This window comes from Austrofundulus limnaeus, unplaced genomic scaffold, assembly GCF_001266775.1.
Source record: "Austrofundulus limnaeus strain Quisiro unplaced genomic scaffold, Austrofundulus_limnaeus-1.0 Scaffold46, whole genome shotgun sequence".
In the NCBI taxonomy this organism is placed as follows: Eukaryota; Metazoa; Chordata; class Actinopteri; order Cyprinodontiformes; family Rivulidae; genus Austrofundulus; species Austrofundulus limnaeus.
This window is the reverse complement of record NW_013952448.1, coordinates 1,321,403-1,342,413: the sequence shown is the minus strand read 5'-3', so window position 1 is coordinate 1,342,413 and position 21,011 is coordinate 1,321,403. Positions and strand designations below refer to the sequence as shown.

Here is a 21,011-nt window from a genome sequence, read left to right as displayed (position 1 = left end):
CTGTAAGACTCTGTTTCTCCATATGCACTTCTTCAAGAACAAACAACTTGCAGGCTTCCTTACAGGCACACACATACACACTATCGCATTCATACATATCTTCATGTAGGCATGTGGGAGAGTGAGACAAAAAAATAAAAAATAAAAAAACACAAGCCAACGTGCACCAAAAAAACACACATAAACACACACACACAGACATAAGCCAACGACTGATCACTTGTAAATTCCCAAGGCTAAATATATGCACACAAACACGCATTCTCATGGCAAAAATGGCACAAGCACACCACTGCAACACAAACACGGCACGTTCTTCATGTTTTCCACTGGGTGACATTCAGAACTTTCTTAACATTGTCTTTCTTTGGTCTCTTCAGGCTCATTCCAATTCCAAACACTAGGAAAGAGGTTACACTATTCACAAGTGAGCAAAGTGACTTTTCTTACCATTCTATACTGTATTATAACACTGTGACAAGCTGAAAGCATATATGTATGTACTGTACTGTAACTACTGAGAAGGAGTCAATGCATTGATAAAAAAAGCATGTCTGGGTTACATGAGATTAAGCAACAGAGTACACAGAAATAATAAATAGTTACACGATGAATGCTAACACTGAAATGCAGGTTCCACTTACGATTCATTAGGTTGTTGAAACACTAGTAGCTCGATGCTAAGCTTTTGCATTGTTAGTGAGTTACTGAAGCTCTATGCTGAATCTACTGTGGCCTGGTTTCCTTCCAGCCAAATCCAAGTCGGGGAGTGGGAGGGCGACAGAAATGCCGGGGTCCGCTAGTGGAAGAGGGTGACGTAGGAGAAGGATGTAGATGTCCCAATTTAAAAATAATATATATTTTTAATCTTGGTGGGATCACACTTATCGTCAATGATCTGTCCTCTCAGCTGACGAGTCAACCTTTCAGAAAAGCCGGYGGGTTTTCCTCGTGTTTTCTCTCCTCAAATCATCAAGCTCTCCTTCACATCCTGAAAATAATACAAGCACAATCATGAAATTCTATCTTTCTTGTATCTTTGATCTAATATTATAAATGATTAAACGTGGAATAAAAAATAAATAAATACAAAAATTCTGTGGCATAAAATGATGGCTGGAACGAAAGTTTAAGTGATTATGATCTAAAATGTTTTAAGTTTTTATCAACTAGAGGTTAGAGTTAGATTTAGTAGGGTWTCAACGTTTTCTTTAAATGCATACACCAGGGATGGGCAAGTTAAAGCCATTTATCACATTTAATAAACGAGAGTGCAACTGCTACACATGCATTAGAGCAGGAAATGTGTTACACTGTTTGTTGGTTTAATAAACACAAGTATWCATAAACCTTTTTAAAGTGGCTATGCGGCCCTCTGGTAGTGTCAACAAAAAAATTGTGGCCCTTTCCGTCATTTGAGTTGCCCATCTGTGGTATGCATGGCACCTTTCTTTTACTGTGCACCTGAGAGCTGTTTTTTTTACACTTGAGGTTCTTGGGCCCACCTCCACAGCAGTGACTCCACTCTGTTGATGATGTCGGCCAGATCAAAGGGCAGAGGCATGCCGGGGTCATCCACACCCCAGAAGGGTCGATCCACTGGGGCCTCCTCGGGGGATAACGTCTGGGCCAGATTCGAGTGGCACCTGAGGCGACAGGACACAGGAAACACACAAACCCATTAACTCCTCCTACCCATCAAAACCAACTGCTGGAAACACACATCAGCGTCAGGGCAGGCCTCTCACTAAACCTTCAACTTGTGTTTTTGTGTTGCCCAAAGAAATCACTAGTAATKGTGCTTTTCTCGCCCCTGTATGCATGCAAAAGACAGAAATGTTGGCACATAAAATGATTTATGTTTTAGTAATATAAGTACATAGTAATGCTCAACAACCATGGATCTGTTAGCTGAAATTTAAACAAAGATTGGTCTAGCTAGTCAATCTATATTGACTGAAAAGAGATTTATTAGGGTCAGAAATGTCAAGCTGTTTAGTCAGGTAAATGGGAATGCATCTCACTGTGTGTGTAGAGCTCTTCCTAAAGACACCATTTAAAGTTTGTGAATGGCTTGATGTGATTGTCTAACCCTAAAATGTAGTTTAACACAATACTCTGAGACAAAACAAAAAACAACAACAAACTATACATGTGTTTATATCAGTACGATCTGTCCAGGAAACATTTTTGGTATACCTGTTTTGTACGTTTGCGTGTTTTTATTTTCATTTTTAAATACTGCTGAATGAAAAGGGTGTGAAAGAAACTGAGAAAATGATGTGTCAGAAAAGGATTTCCGAAGAAACAAATGACTGCAATAGTGTTAAAGTGATGCAAAAATATGACACCTATCATGACTAATGTCCTGTTCATTCATAGACACAGAGCAGGATTCTTTCAGTATCACTCTGTTGTAATCATGACACTTGTTAAAAAAACAGCCTTTTCCATGTAACTGGATGACTGTTGTGTGATTAATATTTCTGGGGTCAGATGTAATTTCAGCAGTATTTTGAACCTACCACAGACCTCGGCCACATCTTTTGTCAGACCTGTGTAAATATTTACTGCTGTGACTGTTTTGCTCTCTGCTGTCACTGTAAATCTGCCCTCCCTCTAGCTCTTGACAGACGAGTGTGACCTCCTGACCTGGAGGTGCAAGAGGGAGCGGTTGAAGATGGCATTTGTATGTTGTGTGTGTATTGTGTGATTGTGAGTTGTGGCTTCCTGAGCCACAAGAGTTATATTTCTCACTAAGTCATTATGCCAGTGCCTGTCATATCTYTTTACACTAAAAATGTCCTAAAAAAAMCCCTCAAACATGCCCTTCATGTGTGCACATACACACACAAACACAAATTGTAGCCAGCAACTGAGCGAGGGGATGATGAGGGTACAAAACGACATAGAGATAGGTATGGGGGGGCGGTTATAGATGGGATGAGGGGATGTTAAAGTTGTTAGGGGACAGCCGGGGGCTGCCACAATTTGTTGTAATATATTTTCTCCGGAGCCACTTAATGTTCCACTGGCTCTGGGCCTAAGTGCTGCATTTTGGTGCGGTTAGCCCTTTAAAGAGCTGCTGCATTATGGTGGTGAGGAGCAACATTAACATCCACTGTCCAATATATCTTTTGGCGCTTTGGATCAGGGCCTGATAATAGCATCTGTTAACATGCACTAAGTACCATTATGTAGCACATCACTTCATAAATAATACGATTAGGCGACCTTGGGGCTTTGCGACGAGCCGTGTGTTTAAATGTTCTCATCATTTATTTAGGGAGCGAATTAAAGGAAGCACCACTTCAGAGAAGGCGAAGGAGGACATGGCTGGCATATGAATCTACACAGTGTGTAAGTGCAAACTGACCCAGACAACGCACTGACACACACATGCACAAATACACTGTGAGATTCTGCTGACATCAGCTTAAGGACATCACATTCAGGGGAACCCAGGCTTTTGATTTGGTCTGAGTAAGTATTCATGTAAGAGAGCTGTGAGAGAAAACACCTTTTTTTTGCCCTGCTGCCCTGAATCATAATGAAAGACTACATACCATAAAATAAATATAGACTGGCCACCTTCAACAGGCCTGATCCATTTTTTTGACAAGAAATTTTGCAGCATTACACTGCAAATAGAAGGCTCATGGTTTTTCAGAGATATAAAGATATTAAGACTGGAAGACTATCAAAGATAATATGGTGAAGGTAATTCAGCACACACTTGTACACAATCTGCCACTGTTCCCAGAATACTGTCCCCTGACTGCTAAAATGGAACCAAACAAATAGTCAATACCAGGCGAGGTGCCTTAAGCTCTCCAGGGCTCTCACTAGATATTCTGTGTAAGCCACAGTGGCGTACAAACAAGGCTCACCGAAAGACTTTCCCATGGCAGAGCCGTCCACCTTAAAGTTAAGGTCAAAGACAAAGAGGCGTGCATGTGCGTGTGAGTGAGTGTTCAGTGGTGCTGGGAGGGAGATTTTAAAGAGGTAGCGAATGTGTTTGCGAGTTCAGCCTGTTCCAATGGATTAACCCCAGACAGATATGGGCCTAACTATCCCATCTGGCTCTCGGTCAAGAAAGATTGGCAATACAATCACTCATTTCAATTTGCCCTGAAACCTTATAGCCTGGCAGGCCCCTGCTCAAATGGTATGCTAATGTGAAAGGTATCTAGGATTCTATCCCCTCTATTCCACAGAGGCCTTTACCTCCATGCAGCACAGTGCACTTGAACTGCGGCTGGGGCAAAAGCTCCACGGCCCTCATTGCAATAAGGGCCCAAGTCCCCTTTGCGCTTAAACTAACCACTTTAGCTAAAGTGAGTGTTAATTATGGACAGGCAAAGCAGTCAATAAAAGGTTAATGTAAAAGTCAAAGGATAAATTCCTTTAAGCATTGCATCATTCCACCATCTCTGCGACCAACACACTACTCACAGGTCTTGTAATCAATACGTTTTACTGTAATGCGCTCCCTATTGATTTCTCGCCCCCTCTCCACAGTCCAAGCTCCATCACTTTGGTAGAGGAAGGGGAGGGAGAGAGAAAAATGAATGAATAAAATGATTAACCTCAGTTTCACTTTGTTGTTTCACTCTTTGAGWCTTTCTAAATGGCTTGTTAGAAGAGTGCAGGGTGGTCCAATATTATCACTGCCTCAGATCACCACCAACCCAATCATGAGCATCATCAGCCCACTCAATCTCTGGTCAGTTTGTAATTGTGTAGCACTACATTCAAAAAGGGTCATACATTAAAAGGCCCTCCAGTCTTAACAGGGTGGAAATCCGCCTAATAGACAACATCAGCGCTTCCGACTCCAGCAATTACACTGATAAATGCACAATTGTGTCAGGGCAAGTGAAAAATAACCCAAAGAATGTAGATAGGAGACAACACTTACTGCATTATTGCTACAGGAGGTCATTTGTAACCACAAGGGACTACACCATGTGGCTGCTTGACATAGTCTTACAACAATCCAAATCTCTTTTCACACTGGTCTATTGTTTTATGTGTAGATATGTAAATCACTTATATGCAATAAACTACAGGTGGTACCCTGATCAAATATTTAATATGTCTAACTATATGTAAAACAGGGATAAATGAGAATAAGTTTGACTTTAAAATTACTACAAGTAGCCTACCTGAGTAGTTGTTTTGTCAGTGTGCCTCAGGGCAGCTGTGGCTACAATGTAGCTTACCATCATCAGTGGGTGAATGTCTGTACGTGTAAAGCGCTTTGGGGTCCGGAGGGACTTGATAAAGCGCTCTATAAGTTCAGTCCATTTACCATTTATACCTTCCATTTAAAAGTCACATTATTAGTATGGTTAGTGCACACAGATTCATTTAAAAAAATGTGTCTGTTCCTGCCCATGGACTTAATTATATCAAGAAATGCAGATCACATAAAGATAGTGTGAACATAAATCCATCAGTCTTGTTATTGTCTGATCTGTACATGTCTGTGCTGATCAAGGGAGATAAAACACTTCAGATCATCTGCTTCCTCATGCTCTCCCAGTGTGTCATGTGCTTCTCTAGCAATTCACTACAGGTGTGAATTTTTATGGTTTTGGCATCCTCAGTCTCYTTATAGCTAAGAATGCAATCAAACAAGTCACAAAAACCAGGTATGTTTCTCATAAATCAGAATGTCCCTGAAAGAACAGCATGTAGCCATTCTTTAAGGGAAAATAATGACCAATGATTGAGGCTTATTATCTAGCATATTCTGTCTGTTTACAACATTGTGTGCAAAACTACCAACTTTTCATGTGTCTTTGTGTCTCATTAAGTTATGTTGTTAAGTGAGTGTGAGAAAGACAGACATATCACACTGATTTACATACTTTTATCTGAGTAACTTTCTGAATTCAGAGGGATCAACCTGTGAAAACTTTGAATCACAGCAAACACTAAGGYCCAATGGAGCAACTAGGCTCAGGGGGTTGGAGATTTGATCCTCAGCTCATCCAGCATGCCCAATGAAGACATTATAAATACTACTGTCACCTATACAGCGGGTAAAATAAGTATTGAACACGTCACCATTTTTCTCAGTAAATATATTACTAGAGGTGCTAAAGACATGAAATTTTCACCAGATGTCGGTAACAACCCAAGTGATCATACATACAAAGAAATCAAACCATAAATGTCCAGAAATGAAGTTATTTGTAATAATGTGGAATGGCACAGGGAAAAGTATTGAACACACTTACTGAAATTTATATAATACTTTGTACAAAAGCCTTTGTTGTCAAAGACAGCTTCAAGATGCCTCCTGTATGGAGAAACTAGTKGCATGCATTGYTCAGGTGTGATTTTGGCCCATTCTTCCACACAAACAGTYTTCAAATCTTGAAGGTTTCCTGGGTCTCTTCTATGAACTCTGATCTTTAGTTCTTTCCATAGATTTTCTATTGGATTCAAGTCAGGTGATTGGCTGGGCCATTTCAGCAGCTTTATTTTCTTTCTCTGAAACCAATTGAGAGTTTCCTTGGCTTTGTGTTTGGGCTCATTGTCTTGCTGAAATGTCCAGCCACGTTTCATCTTCATCATCCTGGTAGATGGAAGCAGATTTTTTTCAATAATGTCTCTGTACATTTTTTCATTCATCCTTCCTTCAATTATTTGAAGTTTGCCAGTACCATATGCTGAAAAACAGCCCCACACCATGATGTTACCACCTCCAAACTTCACTGTTGGTATGGTGTTTTTGGGGTGATGTGCAGTGCCATTTGACCTCCAAACAGGATGTGTTTTATGGCATCCAAACAGTTCAATTTTGGTCTCATCTGACCAGACTATATTCTCCCAGTATTACACAGGCTTGTCTAAATGTTGTGCAGCAAACTTTAAAYGAGCTTCAACATGCTGTTTCTTCAGCAGTGGAGTCTTGCATGGTGAGTGTGCATACAGACAATGGCGGTTGAGTGCATTACTTATTGTTTTCTTTGAAACAATCATACCTGATAATTCCAGATCTTTCTGAAGCTCTCCACAAATGGTCCTTGGCTCTTGGACAACTCTTCTGATAATTCTTTTCACTCCTCTGTCAGAAATCTTCCAAGGAGCACCTGGTCGTGGTCGGTTTATGGTGAAATAATGTTCTTTCCACTTCTGAATTATGGCCCCAACAGTGCTCACTGGAACCTTCAGAAGTTTAGACATTCTTCTGTAACTGATGCCATCATTATGCTTTGCAACAATAAGGTTGCAAAGGTCTTGAGAGAGCTCTTTACTTTGTATATATTATATTTATATTATGTATATTTTATACATACTTTTTAATGTATGTATAAAAATAAACTTGTTAAGTCCTCTGTGACAACTTTTTTCACCTCTTTAAGTGTAGCCTACTTACCATTTTGCCACAACTCTGAAGTCTTCCCTTGAGTTCAAAGTCCAAACAGGACCACAGATGCCTTAACAGGTTCCCAAACTCATGTTATACCAATCACTGCCACATTTAGTGTTAAATGTAAATGCTTTAAAACACATGGGCTGGGTTGAGGCCTAAATGTTTCTTCAGGATCAATGAAAGGCTATTGTGTATACAGACAGCTGCTGACTGTGCACTTTGTGCATGAGGTGGGCAATTGTGGTTGAGAATAAAACAGAGAGGGAGGGGGCATCATCAAATGCATGACATATGTTCCTTTCATTTTGATTCCCTCTAAGGAGCCTGGGCTAATAAAACTAACATCTGATGCACTTTTTTCTTCTTTAATTAATGGTTGTGGCAACCACAAAGAAAAAGAAATGCATTAGCAAGAGGAGGTTATGGGACAAAGTGGTTGTTACTTGGTATTTTCAATACTCCCACCTCTCCACACGTGCCAATGTGGCTCTGCTGCTTCTGGCAACAATGACTCTGTCGGGCTGCAGCAGTATCTGTGGGTGGAATAGACGCTTCCTCCGACTCTGTGAGGTCTCCTTTCAACCAGCTGCAGTCTATATAACTCATTAAACCACATGAAACAAATAAGGCTCATTATAGGCATCACAGGCTAGTTGTAAGCCCACAACCATGAGTTTGTATTGGTCCACGTGCAGTAAATAGGCAGAAATCGAAAAGTTTGGCTGTACCTGCAAAGCCTCTGTGTGCTTCACACCCAAAGTGTTTGATGTGGCCTGGCTGGCTGCCCTGTCTGGAGCAGGGTAAACCAGATGTAACAGAAAAACACACACAAAGCCACATAGCATCTAAACAGCCTTTATAATTGGAGGCAATAAAACACTATTGCATGCTTGAAGAGCAAAAAAGACAAGACCCTGAAGTACAACTTCTACTAAAMAGGTGGACATCCATTAGGTGCTCAACGGTGTAACAAATTACTGAACAYCCATGGACCTCTTTTTTCCCTCCAGAGGCTATGGAATGGAATGCAGCCWAATGTCAACACAGGCTCGTAATTTATAAGCAGCCAACTATTGTTCAAATGCAATCGGATTTTATAAAAACGAGACAAGAAAAAGGAGATATGGATAGGGTCCTCCAGGCCATTTACTCTTGACAAGGTGTGGAAAAATAGATGACCCTCAGAGGTTTCTGGGTCTCTGTGTCCTGAGTCCACATCACCGAGAGTACTTTTATGAGTGTGTGTGAATTTGACAGAACTTGCTAAAGGTGGACTGGAAAAGAAGCAAGACAAGTTGTGACTTTTGACCTTCTAGCTACTTGTATGAGGATACAGGATTATACAGGAAAACAAGTTTACACTGAGCTTTCACAAAAACACACCGAGTTAATGCTCACTGCCCAACTTGAAGTCTTCAACAAGCCACATTTGACAACATACTACAGTGAAACATTTGTTTATTCACAGACAAAACTAATTCAAGTTGGTTCTGATGTGATACTGTTTTATTTTCTGATGACATTTATTTATAAAGCCCTAGGGGGGAAAATGGAGCAATAAGAAGACTTGATGGTGGGGTAAAAAGGGTTATGAACTTGCAAGTGATTGCACTTTTTCACAGCTCGGCATTGTACGGCTGTAAATCTGCTGTTAGCGAATCAGGAAGATAGTTAATGTGGCACTGGGAGTACTAACTCTTACTTTTCCAAGGCAATTGCATGCCATTGCTGTGAAAACTTGTTTTGTGGGTGATATTGTAAAACAATCATTTTTATCCTTCATCCCTCCCTTTCCTCGCATGTTTCGTCCCTCCTGGCCAAGTGTTAGTGCCTTGTGGGCATCATCTGAATGGTGCAATAAAGCTGATGATGAATGAGGCTTGCTTCAGCAGAAGTAGGGCCAAGCAGTTGGACAACACCTGACCACAGTCACATTATAAGGTCGATCTCACATAGACATAATTCCCAYCTGTCTTCAAGGGACAATGGTGAGGCGAACTAGCCCAGCTAATTATAGTCTATTGTTACTTAAATCGACTAGTTACAAGTGAGTGCTCTACCTCCAGGGGATATAATGTTATAATGTTAAGCGTTCAAGCCTTTGTGTGGCAGAAGCTTTACACTGTTGCACAAGATGTATTGAATTTCAGAAATGTGTATACAAAACTGCTTTACAAGAGAGATGGTGTAGAATTTTTTTGTGTTTTTTTTAAGTATGCGTGGGAGCAAACAAGGAAAAAAAATTCAAGAGCAGGGAATTTCTAAATAAACAATAAATTTTATTTAAACTGCATTCAAAATGTCAACTCATTGTTGACACTGTTCGTCAAGATAAGATGACATCAGTGGTCTCTGCAAATGTATGACAGCGATCACACCCCAATAAAACAGTCATAAATCATCAACCACATCAACTGGGCGGGAATAGGCGGAGGCAATATAGTGATCGTCAAAACATTCCAGTAAATATAAAAGGAAAAACAGAACACTTTGTACACGCATCAATCATAAAAGTGTTGTTATGTCTTAATTGTAAATGTACATTAGTCTTATGAGGTAGTAAAAAACTGGCAAACAAATTACAATAATCTTTTAAGGTATTTGGGGCATCAATTTGAGTTCTTTAAAAAGTTTTGCACATTTTTTTAATTGACAAGCAAAAATGTGGTACACAGTAGCAGAGGACATGTGTGTGTTTGTCTCTGCAAAAAGTCAACAAAGAAACTCTTATTTTGCTCTGTTTGCTCTACGTCTGAAATGCTGTTCTCTCTCAGTAAACCATCAGAAAAAGTCACAAATTCAGCCAAGCATATCTCAGTATGTGAGTGTGTGCATTCAAGCATACACATGGGCACACTGTGCATCCGTGCCAGAGGAGTATTTTCTGCCAGGTGTTTGAACTTCTGCATAACCTGGTGCTCCTGCTGCGAGAACACAAGTTTTGTTTCACCCTGTTAAGTAAATAGTGCAATCAAAGGGCCTCTGCATTAAAAAAAAAACATTGTGAACACCCAGCAATTTGTTTGAAAGAACAACCAGGTTAGGCCCTGAGGCAGTGCACCAAACACTGCAAAGGTCTAACAGTGAGTCAAGGAATGCAGAACAATGCATATGCAAGTGCATGACTATGAAAACAATTGGGTAGGTGGGTTTAAGGCTAGCTGTAAATGTCATGATTCATGGTAGATGGATGAGAATAGTATTGGATTAACCACCAACAAGATGAACAGACTAAGAATAAAAACCAAATTGCTGCTATCAAACAAAACAAAACTGAAACTGATTTAGGAGAAAATTAGTAATACAGAACTAAAAATAGCAGAAACAAAACTTGGCTTAGCATGGCAATGTTTTGACATGGCAAAATACAACACAAATAATAAAGACAATCTGGTAAAGAACAAAGAAACCCAGGGGAGTATTTCCTAACAAAAGGTAATTAGCAAACTGAATCCATGTTGGTGGTAAGAGCAAAAACAGAAAGACCAAAAAAAAGAAAGAAAAACTGAACATGTATGAGCCTGAAAGACAAGACAGAAACCACAGAATACAAAACACAAAAAAATCAAAACTTCAAGGACAACACTAAAACAAAACCAAAAACATTGTCCATGATATTAAATGACCCACTGAATTATGTTCGACATCTTGAAATGAAAGCTACATATTTACAGTAGCTTGTGATGGCCTGCATTTTGCATTGATTCAACAATGGTAACATGTCTTTCAATGAACTTTTTTATACACACACTCATGAAGTAGAGTTTGCAATCATTATAAGGTTAATGCATAAAAACAAAACTATAAATCTAAGTTGGTTAGACAAGCTTAGCTAGTTTGACAAATAAATAACAAGAAGACAAATGGCACAAAGAGTTCCTTGCACATTAAAAGGAGAGGATTACATGGAACATTGTAACAAGAATGAACTCTTTATTAGTTTCCTCTCTGAATTATTTTCCTCTCCACCAACAACCTTACTCAGCCCTACCTATCCGTGTGAGAAGGCTTCTCACTAAAGTCTCTGCCATTGCAGCTGATCCAGGGTCAGCTGTGGGGAGTAAAAGAGGGATAACCTCTTTCTGAGCCCCACATAAAACCCAGATGGCTGTGTGAAAACTCTGATCCAAAAACTAGCTTACAACTCAATCACTGTGGTTGCATCTCCAAGTCCACAGTTTAACCCCCTCTGATGTCAGCCAAGGTCACAGATGCACACTTGAGAGGTGAAAAGAGCCAGGAGTGAAGTGCTGCCAGAGCCGAAGGAATTAGATCCGGGCTGAGTGGCCCTCATCTGGCTAAGCCTGGTAAGTAGCAGGACTAACAGGCTGAGGCACGGTGGTTTGAATTCACAGACACACATATATTCACCCATGCCACTAAAACTTGCGTGTGAATGGACACACACATAAGTATGGCAGTAAACACACACACACAAAAAAACCCACCATCGCACACACTACTGCGGAAGGACTTCGAGGGCTACAGATGGTGTGCCCTGGGCCTGGTAACTGGGGCTTTGATTGAGCTAGTTTTAGATCCAATGTGGAAGCTGCCACTATGCGCAGGGCTCAGGGGTTGAGGAGGAAGACAAAGAACAGCGGAAGGAGTGCATGAGGCAATGAGAGCAAGAGGTGGAGTCTGACTTCTTTATCCACGTGGGGAATTCTATCATTTCTAGTACAACATCAACATGTCATTGTCCATTTGTCCCCATGCCCCTGCTGCCCATGTGCTACCTCTGTGTCTCCAACTAATGTCTACTGGTGCAAACAAACACAACGCAAATACACACTCGCACACACACTAGGAAGCCAGCAGCCACTTCAGCCATAATTCCGCCTGACTTCCGCTGTCTGACTGGCAGGAGACAGGGAGGGTGAGGACAACAAGCTGTGAATACGGGAAGAGACAGAAAATCATTGAGAACCTTGCCTTTATGAATCTTTGATGAGAGAGTGGGGGCTCTGCCTCTGGTTAAATCAGAGCATAGCGTCTGTAGTGGGTGTAGGACTGCCAACAGAGGTTGAGATAAACAGGGCCTGGACCAGGCCCAGACAACTGTAAACCCAGCAGTTGGGAACATTTGTTTCTGCAATTAGTCCCTGTCCTCCCCATTCACATTACAGGTAAATTGTATTAGTAGCCAGCAAAACAACTTCRCCTATGAGTGTCTTAGAACCTGGCATGGAGAGGACTATTGAGATGTACCACTACTACTTGTGTAGTTTAAGACATTTTTACAATTAATTTCCCTAAATTGATCTCCTTTTAATCTAATAATGACAGATTTTACAAAATGTAGACACATTAACAAACACTAATAATAAATAACTTGTTTATTATTTAATATTTGTTAGTATCACAACAGCAAAATATTTGAACTAGTTTTGGTTTGCGATCATAGTGGTTTTCTTGTCTGTTTTTCTTTCCATTTATGTACCGTTGTTTATCATTTATTAATTTATTATTTTTTTAGTCACTGAACCATTAACATGCAACACTACTTTGTTTCTTTTAAGCAGAAAATGGGTGTAAAAAATGATGATAATTTGGATTTAAAGTGGAATCAGCACTCAAACACATGATATGTGATTTTTTAAATATTTATTTCGATATGAACCTATCAAAATAAATGAGGGAAAAGGTTATAGATAGGTAGAAAAAATCCTTTTATTCTAAGGGCTACTACATTTAAAAAAAAAACAAATAAATGAAATTTGCCTATTGTCAGGTTGATTTTTCAAGTGTTTAAGATTTGATATTTTGTTGTACTTTTTATTTTGAATAAAAAGCCTAAATTTAGGCCCTGTAGAGGTATCTTTAACTTTGTTTKAAATTGACAAYATGCARCTATTCACTGTTAAACACAGAATAAGATAATGGCAATTTTTATTTTGAATATTCAATAAATAATTAAAACTTTGTAGTGGACTGATAATGTATATTTTACAAATAATTACACRACTTTATAATTGCACACACACAGTAAACTTGAAAGCCAAAATACAGTRTAACGATACAAAGCTCTTTGAATCTTTAAAGCTGTCTTATCCTTTCTGGCAAATTTAGCTAGTAGAAATAAAAAATAAAAAAAAAAACTTTTTTTTTCCTTTCTTTATTTTTGTCTGATGTTGGTAATAGACCCTGTTTCTCATTTGTCAGACAACAGGTTTTACACACACTAACAGGTCTGGCTCACTGCCAAGATAAATGTAATCCAACTATGAGAAAAAAAAATCACGATGAGTTAGTACGATCCATCTGACACTGCCGTTTCCTTATTAACAATGAGAAATCATGTTGAAATGTCTGGTAAGAACATACCACTTTGTAATTTTATGCGTGAGAAGTTATATTACCCCGAAACACTTGCGGTGTTTCTTTTCTTCTTTGTTTATTGTTTTACCTTCACACCTGTTCTTTCTTCGGACACATGAAACGCCGACGATGACTCAGAGGAGGTTGTTTTAATTAAAAATACAAGACGTGTTACAACAACGTTCTGTCACATCTCAGAACAGCTTTTTAATTGATGTCAAGCAGATGCCAATTTTCTTCTCAACACGAGTTAGGTTATGTTACGAAACAAGCCGAGCAGCATAGTAGCTTTATCTCATCTGCCACCTGTGACAGCTCAAAAYTCAGAGTCCTCTAGGAAGCTTGGCTCATGGTAATGTGTCACCAATGAAACCTTTTGAAGACTAGATCCATCCATCTGTCAGAGAGCACTGAGGTACTGCTGACTGACTTCTGATCACACATGGGCTTGGCAACAAGATGAACTGTCTTAAGCTGATCAAGAGTTGCCTCAGCTTCCACCTACATCTGTCAGGTTCAAAATTTRTATTTCACTGCACAAGTTAATCCCACACAGCAAACCACAGGCACAATTTCAAACTGTTGTTTGAACTAATCTATTTTAGACTAGAATTACCACAGAATCCCCATTTACTTTGATTATAGGATAAAAGTAGAAGAGTGATTAGTAAATGATTGTGCATTTTCTCACAGATTTTGGACTTGCCATATGTGAGAGCTCATGGCTTCTTATGGCCTGAGGAGAAGACAAGGGTACCAAGTCTGGGTTGGGTCTTTTAAGGTAATATTTCAATGGGTTGTGACTGCTGGTGACTAGTTGGTAAATAGCAGCTGCTAATTTTTGAAGGGTTCACAATTTTCTCCCTCCAGTAGCAGAGCCTTGCATTCTTGTTGCTTGAATTTTGAACATGTTCAAAAACCAAATTAGCAACAAATCTCTCAACAATCACAGTCATTACGGGTGTCTTGTATGTGGTTTTCCAAAATTAGCTGTGCAAAACGTGCTTCACAGCTCACCAGTCGTTTGGACACAAACACTGACAATTTAATGAGTCCGCAACAACAAAAAATTGTGAATCTTCTAAACAGTGAGTCATGTGTGAGTTGTCAATTAGGTCGTGTTTACATGGCACAATTTTTGAGTGAAACTGGAGCTTTTCAGCCTTTTGTGTACATGACAATGACCCTTGATCTCTCTGATGACAAAGGTTTCTGAATCCTGGTCTCAGAGTGGAAATTTTTGCAGAACCACCTGCAAATTTAGGAAATACTCGGCAGGGGTGAAGTTGCACATGCAAGCTACTGGCATACATGGTCAAATGATTTTCTGCACTAACAAGTCACAATAAATGCAGCGTGTTTTCGTTTCTTTTTTTTTTTTGTGCTATTCATCCTGTTTTCACCATGCATGAACAAAACCAACAACATCCCAGGTCTGAAGGAACATTTTTGCACCATCCTTTTCTGTGCAAATGTTCACTAAACACAGTACAAAAGTACCATTTCCTATCTGGCAATGCTGCCTGGACGATATCGACAGTGAATCCATGTAACCGTGTGTTTTCTTTTTTTGGTTATTCACCCCATTAAACAAAACAAMAMAAAAAAAMCACTAATGTTTTCAAAAATATTTCTTGCATAAACAGGGCCTTACTCACTAACAGTCACAGCCCAGTAATAAACTACCTACACAGGGTGAAAATGAGTGGCTGTCAATACCCCCTGATGGGAACATATACTTTATGTATAAGAGTAAACACAAAAGCAGGATGAGTCGTATGGCTGGAAAAAAAGTGATGTTAGTGAAATGTCACCTGACATCAAATTCAACCACTGTCCAGTGTTTGTTTGCTGGCAAAAAAAAGGAGGTGAAAAGAGCAGTACTTAGCAGAGCAGCTAACTTGAGGTTTTATCTGCCGGACAAATCAATAGCAGTGTCTGAAAGCAGAGCAGAGTGTGCTGGCAGGGAGCTACAGGGGCTACCCCCGGCCTGCTGCCCCCCAGGCCCCTCCTGAGGGGGTACCTGTCTGTCTCTTCAACAACCATCTCTTCTGCTTCAGTGCTTACATCCTGCAACTACTTGCTCGCATAAAAAAAGACCATGCAAGAAACCCTGATATAGTATGAAACAAGCATCTAGTGAGATTTTGTATGAWCCACACAAGCAACAATGATTTTACATTATCTAAAATATTACAATACAAATGCAGTCCAACATACTGAGACAAATGAGCATTCATTATCAAATTCTGATGTTTACATGTGCATATATGCAAACACAAAAGATTTATGTGTGGACATATTATTTCCTCTTAACACCCTCAAGCACACGGCCAAATGGAATGCTCTTGTCTTCTTTTACACAAGAGGGCAAAGAAAGAAGCACATTATCTACAACAGAACCTCTGCACTCTACCTAACTAAAAAGTCCCAGAGAACAGCTCCTCTCTGAGCAAAGGCAAAACTATCTTATAACAGACAAAAAAAAWTTTTTTTTTCAATCCCTTCTCTACTTGCTGATGTCTACTTACTTTCAATCACAGTTAACATCCCAGAACAAGCAGTAGAGGGAAAGGAAGAGGTGAAACACAAGTCCACTGCACAATGCACTTGTCTGGCAGCTGCTTGGCCTGACATTTGAGGCCATAGGGACCTTGTTGAAAGAGCAGATGCTCACTGATGTACAGGAGCAGGAACACGGCAACTACACAAGTGGCTGAAGACGAAAAAACAATTCTGCACAAACATATGACAGAAAAGAACACGAAAAGCTGGAAAATAGTAAGCTCATGCAAAGACGTGCCTGTCTTCAGAAACATAAGTTCACATACACAGAGGAGTGGACACGGACAACTTTGACTACAATCAAACTGCAGATCTTACTGATCAATTCCAGTTTTTTGTTTAGATCTGACTTATTATCAAGGTTGTAAACTGTCCAACCTCCGGGGGGGGGGGGGGGGGGGGACTGATTTGAAAAAAATATAAGTTAGGAAGAAAACTGAAAGAATGATATGAAAAGAGGAGTTTGAAGTGAGAAGATTAAAAAAGGTAGACAAGTAAAAAATGTTGGAACGAAGACATATGAGAAAAGCAGATTGAAACAAAAGAGACATAAAATATGAAATGCAAAGTGAAAGTACAGAGCAGGGAGCATTATGGTGCATCTCCGGCATAGAGAAATTAGTTTTCACAGAGGACTGCAGGCAGTGTTATGGAAATGGGTTGCTGGTAGCTTTCTTGGCTGATTGTAAACAGGATCTTGGTAAGGCATATAGCCTCTGGTGAAGCCCATACAGACTGGCACCATTACGGTGYTGAGATGAACTGCAATACTCCCACGGTCCCTCCTTCTTTCTATCTGGCTGCTTTGCTTCAACCTGCCCCAACTCTGCTCGTGAGTAATTCATGAAGCGGGGTGGGGGTAATAGCGGAAGCAGTACGCGCACATCCTGACACAGAATACATGACATGTTCCTCATGTCTTCCAACTAAACTACAAAGAGCCCTTTTGTCTTTAAAGAAAAAAAAAAGAAAAAGAAAAGGAAAAGAACACCAAGAAGTAGTTTGCTGTGCTTGCACCACTTTGTGAACTACTTTTAAGTTAACCACAACCCAAGTATGAGATTAGCTCTCTGTACAAACACATGGCATATGCTTTAATTAAGGTGTCTGAAGAAACTTGACTCTATCTTGCACTGTCTTAGGGATATGATAGGTGACAAATGTGAAACAGTGCCAAATAACTGAAGGAAATACAGTCCAAATAATAGTCTAGTAGTTTAAAAAAAACATAAAAATAAAGGCCTAGAATAACTTGAGGGAATACATTGCATTGCCTCACATTTTTGGCAGATTCAGACTAATATCATTGCCTTTTGAAAAATTACAAAGTTGTAGCAGTTTTGGTCAAACATAATATGCACAATCTTTCATCATATTGTGCGATGTCAGACTCAGTGTTGTGAATCACTCTCAGCTACTACCACATCAAATTTTAGAACGAGATCTGTCAAACCAACTGAAAGAACGACAGTTTTGCAAGGATAGTTAGTTGTGATTGCCATCTTAAATTGGGTTGGTTCCAAAAGTTAATCAGTTTTGCAGGAATATTCAATATTTTATTTATTTATTTATTTATTTATTTATTTATTTATTTATTTATTTATTTATTGTGAAAGTTTCATTAAAATCTGTTCTATAGTTAATATGTTTTGCTAACAGACACACAAACCAACTTTAACACAGGCAGAAAAAAAGTCCACCTTTGAATTTTGGCAGCAGGAGGTAAGGAAAAAAAAGTATATTTTGTATAATATGACCAATGTTCTACTGAGTATGTCACGTTTCTGGTTAATAAGACAAAATAAAAAAGGTCTATTACATAATATTTATACAGCATGAACTGTATATGCTACAGATGTTTGGCTATTGAGACCAACTCTGGTTATTCATCCTACCAGCCATGGTTGACACAAGTGGTCTGCATTATCTTCCTCATGTGGCAGTACAAAATGCCCTGCCATAATCCAAGATCTTACACAAAAGTAAACAACTTCATCTTGTGTCTGAAATCGGTGTCACTGTGATTGTGCAAAGCTGCCCATCAAGCATCTCCTAATTAATGAGGAAGAAAGACATRGAGAGAGCCAAAGGGAGAAAAACTCTCTCTTCCACGGCTCTCCTTCAAACACGCACTTCCTACAGGACCCCATTGTTTGGTCTGAGGCATCATGGGTAGCCTTGTTTACAGATTTTAATTGCTCTGGTGATCTGTGAGTAAAACACCCTGTTGTAATCACCCCACAATAGAACTGTTTCATATTCTGACAATTGTAATAAAATGTTCTACAGCTGTGGAGGGAAAACAGAAGTCGAAATCGGAGCAGAGCAAAAAATAAAATTAAGACAGCAGATAATGTAAATAAATAAATAAATAAATAAATAAAATAAAGGAATTTTGTGAAAAATGAAATTAGGAGTAAATATTTTAGATGCAAATTTTCTCAGGAAGAAGAACTAATCCGAGCAGGCGGGAAGCAGGGATATGGATGGAACTGTTGTCCAAGGAAATGATTGCTCTTCCACTTCAATGTGACAACCATGAGCAGCTCACCGTTCCTGGACCTCTGAAGCGGAACCGCAGAGGAGACATCCGCTGCAACCATCACACAACACAAACACACACCTTTAAAGACAGATTGGGAATGAGGAGGTAGGTCACCCACTAGAAGAGATTAGTGTCACAAGGCAGAGGTATGAACATGGGACTGTCAACTGCAGCTGTCCTTGATGTGCGAAGAGCTTGCATATCTAGCTCTTCTGTACTCTCATACAGCTTTAAAGAGGCAGGTGAGATTTTTAAGCTAGAGTCAAGACGTGACAATTCCTCAATTTAGAAATTTAACAAAAATATAAAAGGTCTGAATCTGATTTCTTTTTCTTATATACACAGCCAAACAAATGCATTTGCATAATTTGATGCAACAGCAAAGATTGTAGCAATTCTACTTTGTCTACTTAAATGTTCCAAGTGTTTTTTTCTGACTGACATATGACTATAACTGCTGAAGTAGGTACAAAAGTTAAATGCTATACTCTACACATGTTTATTTTCCTGTTTTTCTATAAAACACACTGCATAAGCCAAACCTAACATAAAGCTGGGTAAATTAATTTAAACCATGAAACTAAAAATGGTAATATGTGAAAGTACAGTATTTAGTTCCTTTATAATAAGATTATTAGTAAAAAAAAGTATTCAAGTAATCATTCAGAAATACTGTTATTTTGCTAAATTAGATTTATCATTTTAAAAAAAGTAAATCTTTACTGTGCTGTGAAAAACCTTACCTAGTGAGTTAAACTCTACCCTACAATAATGCCTGCTGATAAAGGTATTGCAAACACCCTTCGCATCAAAGGTCTATGAAAGATTAAACAGCCAATCAGCTGGCAATTATTCTCTTTAATCTCCCGAAGGCAGCCAACAGCAATGTGCCTTCGGTGATGGTGGCCTGGRAGGCATTTGTGCCTTCAGTTCTGCACATTTTTCAGTCCTAATACTTACTTTGCATTATGCTCAGCTCAGTACAAAATAAAGTACAGGCAAACTTCTGAAACTCTTTCACTTCMCCCTATTTGTGAACTTATATAGTCCTGAGTATTGATACTATTAAAACCAGATCAATCAATTTCCCTTTATTTCSCCCAGACTTTGGATTTCCTAAAGACATTTCAAATGAGCATGAGGACACCCTGTTTATGTTGCAAAGGAGCTGATCAATTGTTCATTTAAAGCCACAAGATGAGGTGTTGTGGAGATGAAAGAGACAAAAAGACTTAGATTGAAATTTGAACTAAAAACATTTAGGTATACAGCTAATATCCACTTCTGGGTCCTCTGTTAAAATTACAATGTGGTAGATTAAAAATAGTGCAGATGAGTAGGTACATGAATTATTTTGTTATAATGAACTGCAACATGGTTACATCAATCTAACAAGCCTTACAGACTGAAGACATCAGAATTCATGCCGTAATTGGGTAAGGAGTATTTTGAGCAAAATAGGATAAAACTCTAAGTCATCTGTGCTGTATCCATCAATTTGATGTTGCTTGTAGTCACAGTATCCCTGCAACCCCCAATACCCTCCACAACTGCAATCAATGTGTGTGTGGAGCTGCTCAATGCCAGTGATTCTCCCTTGATCTTAATTAGAGAAACACATCAGATACAAATGACACCTCAAATCAATCGACAACTACACTGCGAGGGGACCGGGGTCACYGAGAGAGACAGCTTTCTGTCAATTCTTTCACAAAACGAGTTTGAAAATCTGCATCCATAATTTGAGCAGAACAGCTTCGAGGCCTCATATTAAATGCTGCCCGCCGAGGTTCTCTCCGGATTGCAAATTAGTCAGCAACTTGCACAACATAATTACCAAACAGAGTTCCTAGATGTGCTGATGAAATATAGATGTAGAGAGGTTCTATCTAGTTCSCTCTCTGACAGCTCCACCCCAAGTTTCTCCATCTCCGTTTTCCACTCCATCTCTTCCCTACTCTGTGATAGCAGCTGGATGGTGGCGTAAAAGCACCAAGAGGCTGACAGGCTCCTTAGCTGCATGGCTGAGTGTATAACTAGCAACATTAGTGAACACCTACACACAAAGGGCCCATCAAAGACAAGAGTGTTCATTGTGGCATCAAGGGAGGCCTGTGTACACACACACACACACACACACACACACACACACACACGGCCCATCAAAGACAAGAGTGTTCATTGTGGCAT

The 21,011-nt window shown here is 39.4% G+C and overlaps 1 protein-coding gene across 1 annotated transcript in view; it reads right to left on the bottom strand.

Annotated features, from left to right (window-relative positions):
- The window catches only part of fto (FTO alpha-ketoglutarate dependent dioxygenase), a 130,690-nt gene continuing 109,679 nt past the window's right edge, over positions 1 to 21,011 (bottom strand). The window contains exons 9-10 of the mRNA XM_014007971.1: positions 1,506 to 1,646; positions 1 to 991 (exon numbers count right to left, since the gene is read on the bottom strand). Of these exons, the coding sequence (XP_013863425.1) occupies positions 985 to 991; positions 1,506 to 1,646 (148 nt within the window). The 3' untranslated portion in view covers positions 1 to 984. The remainder of the gene's footprint in view (positions 992 to 1,505; positions 1,647 to 21,011) is intronic.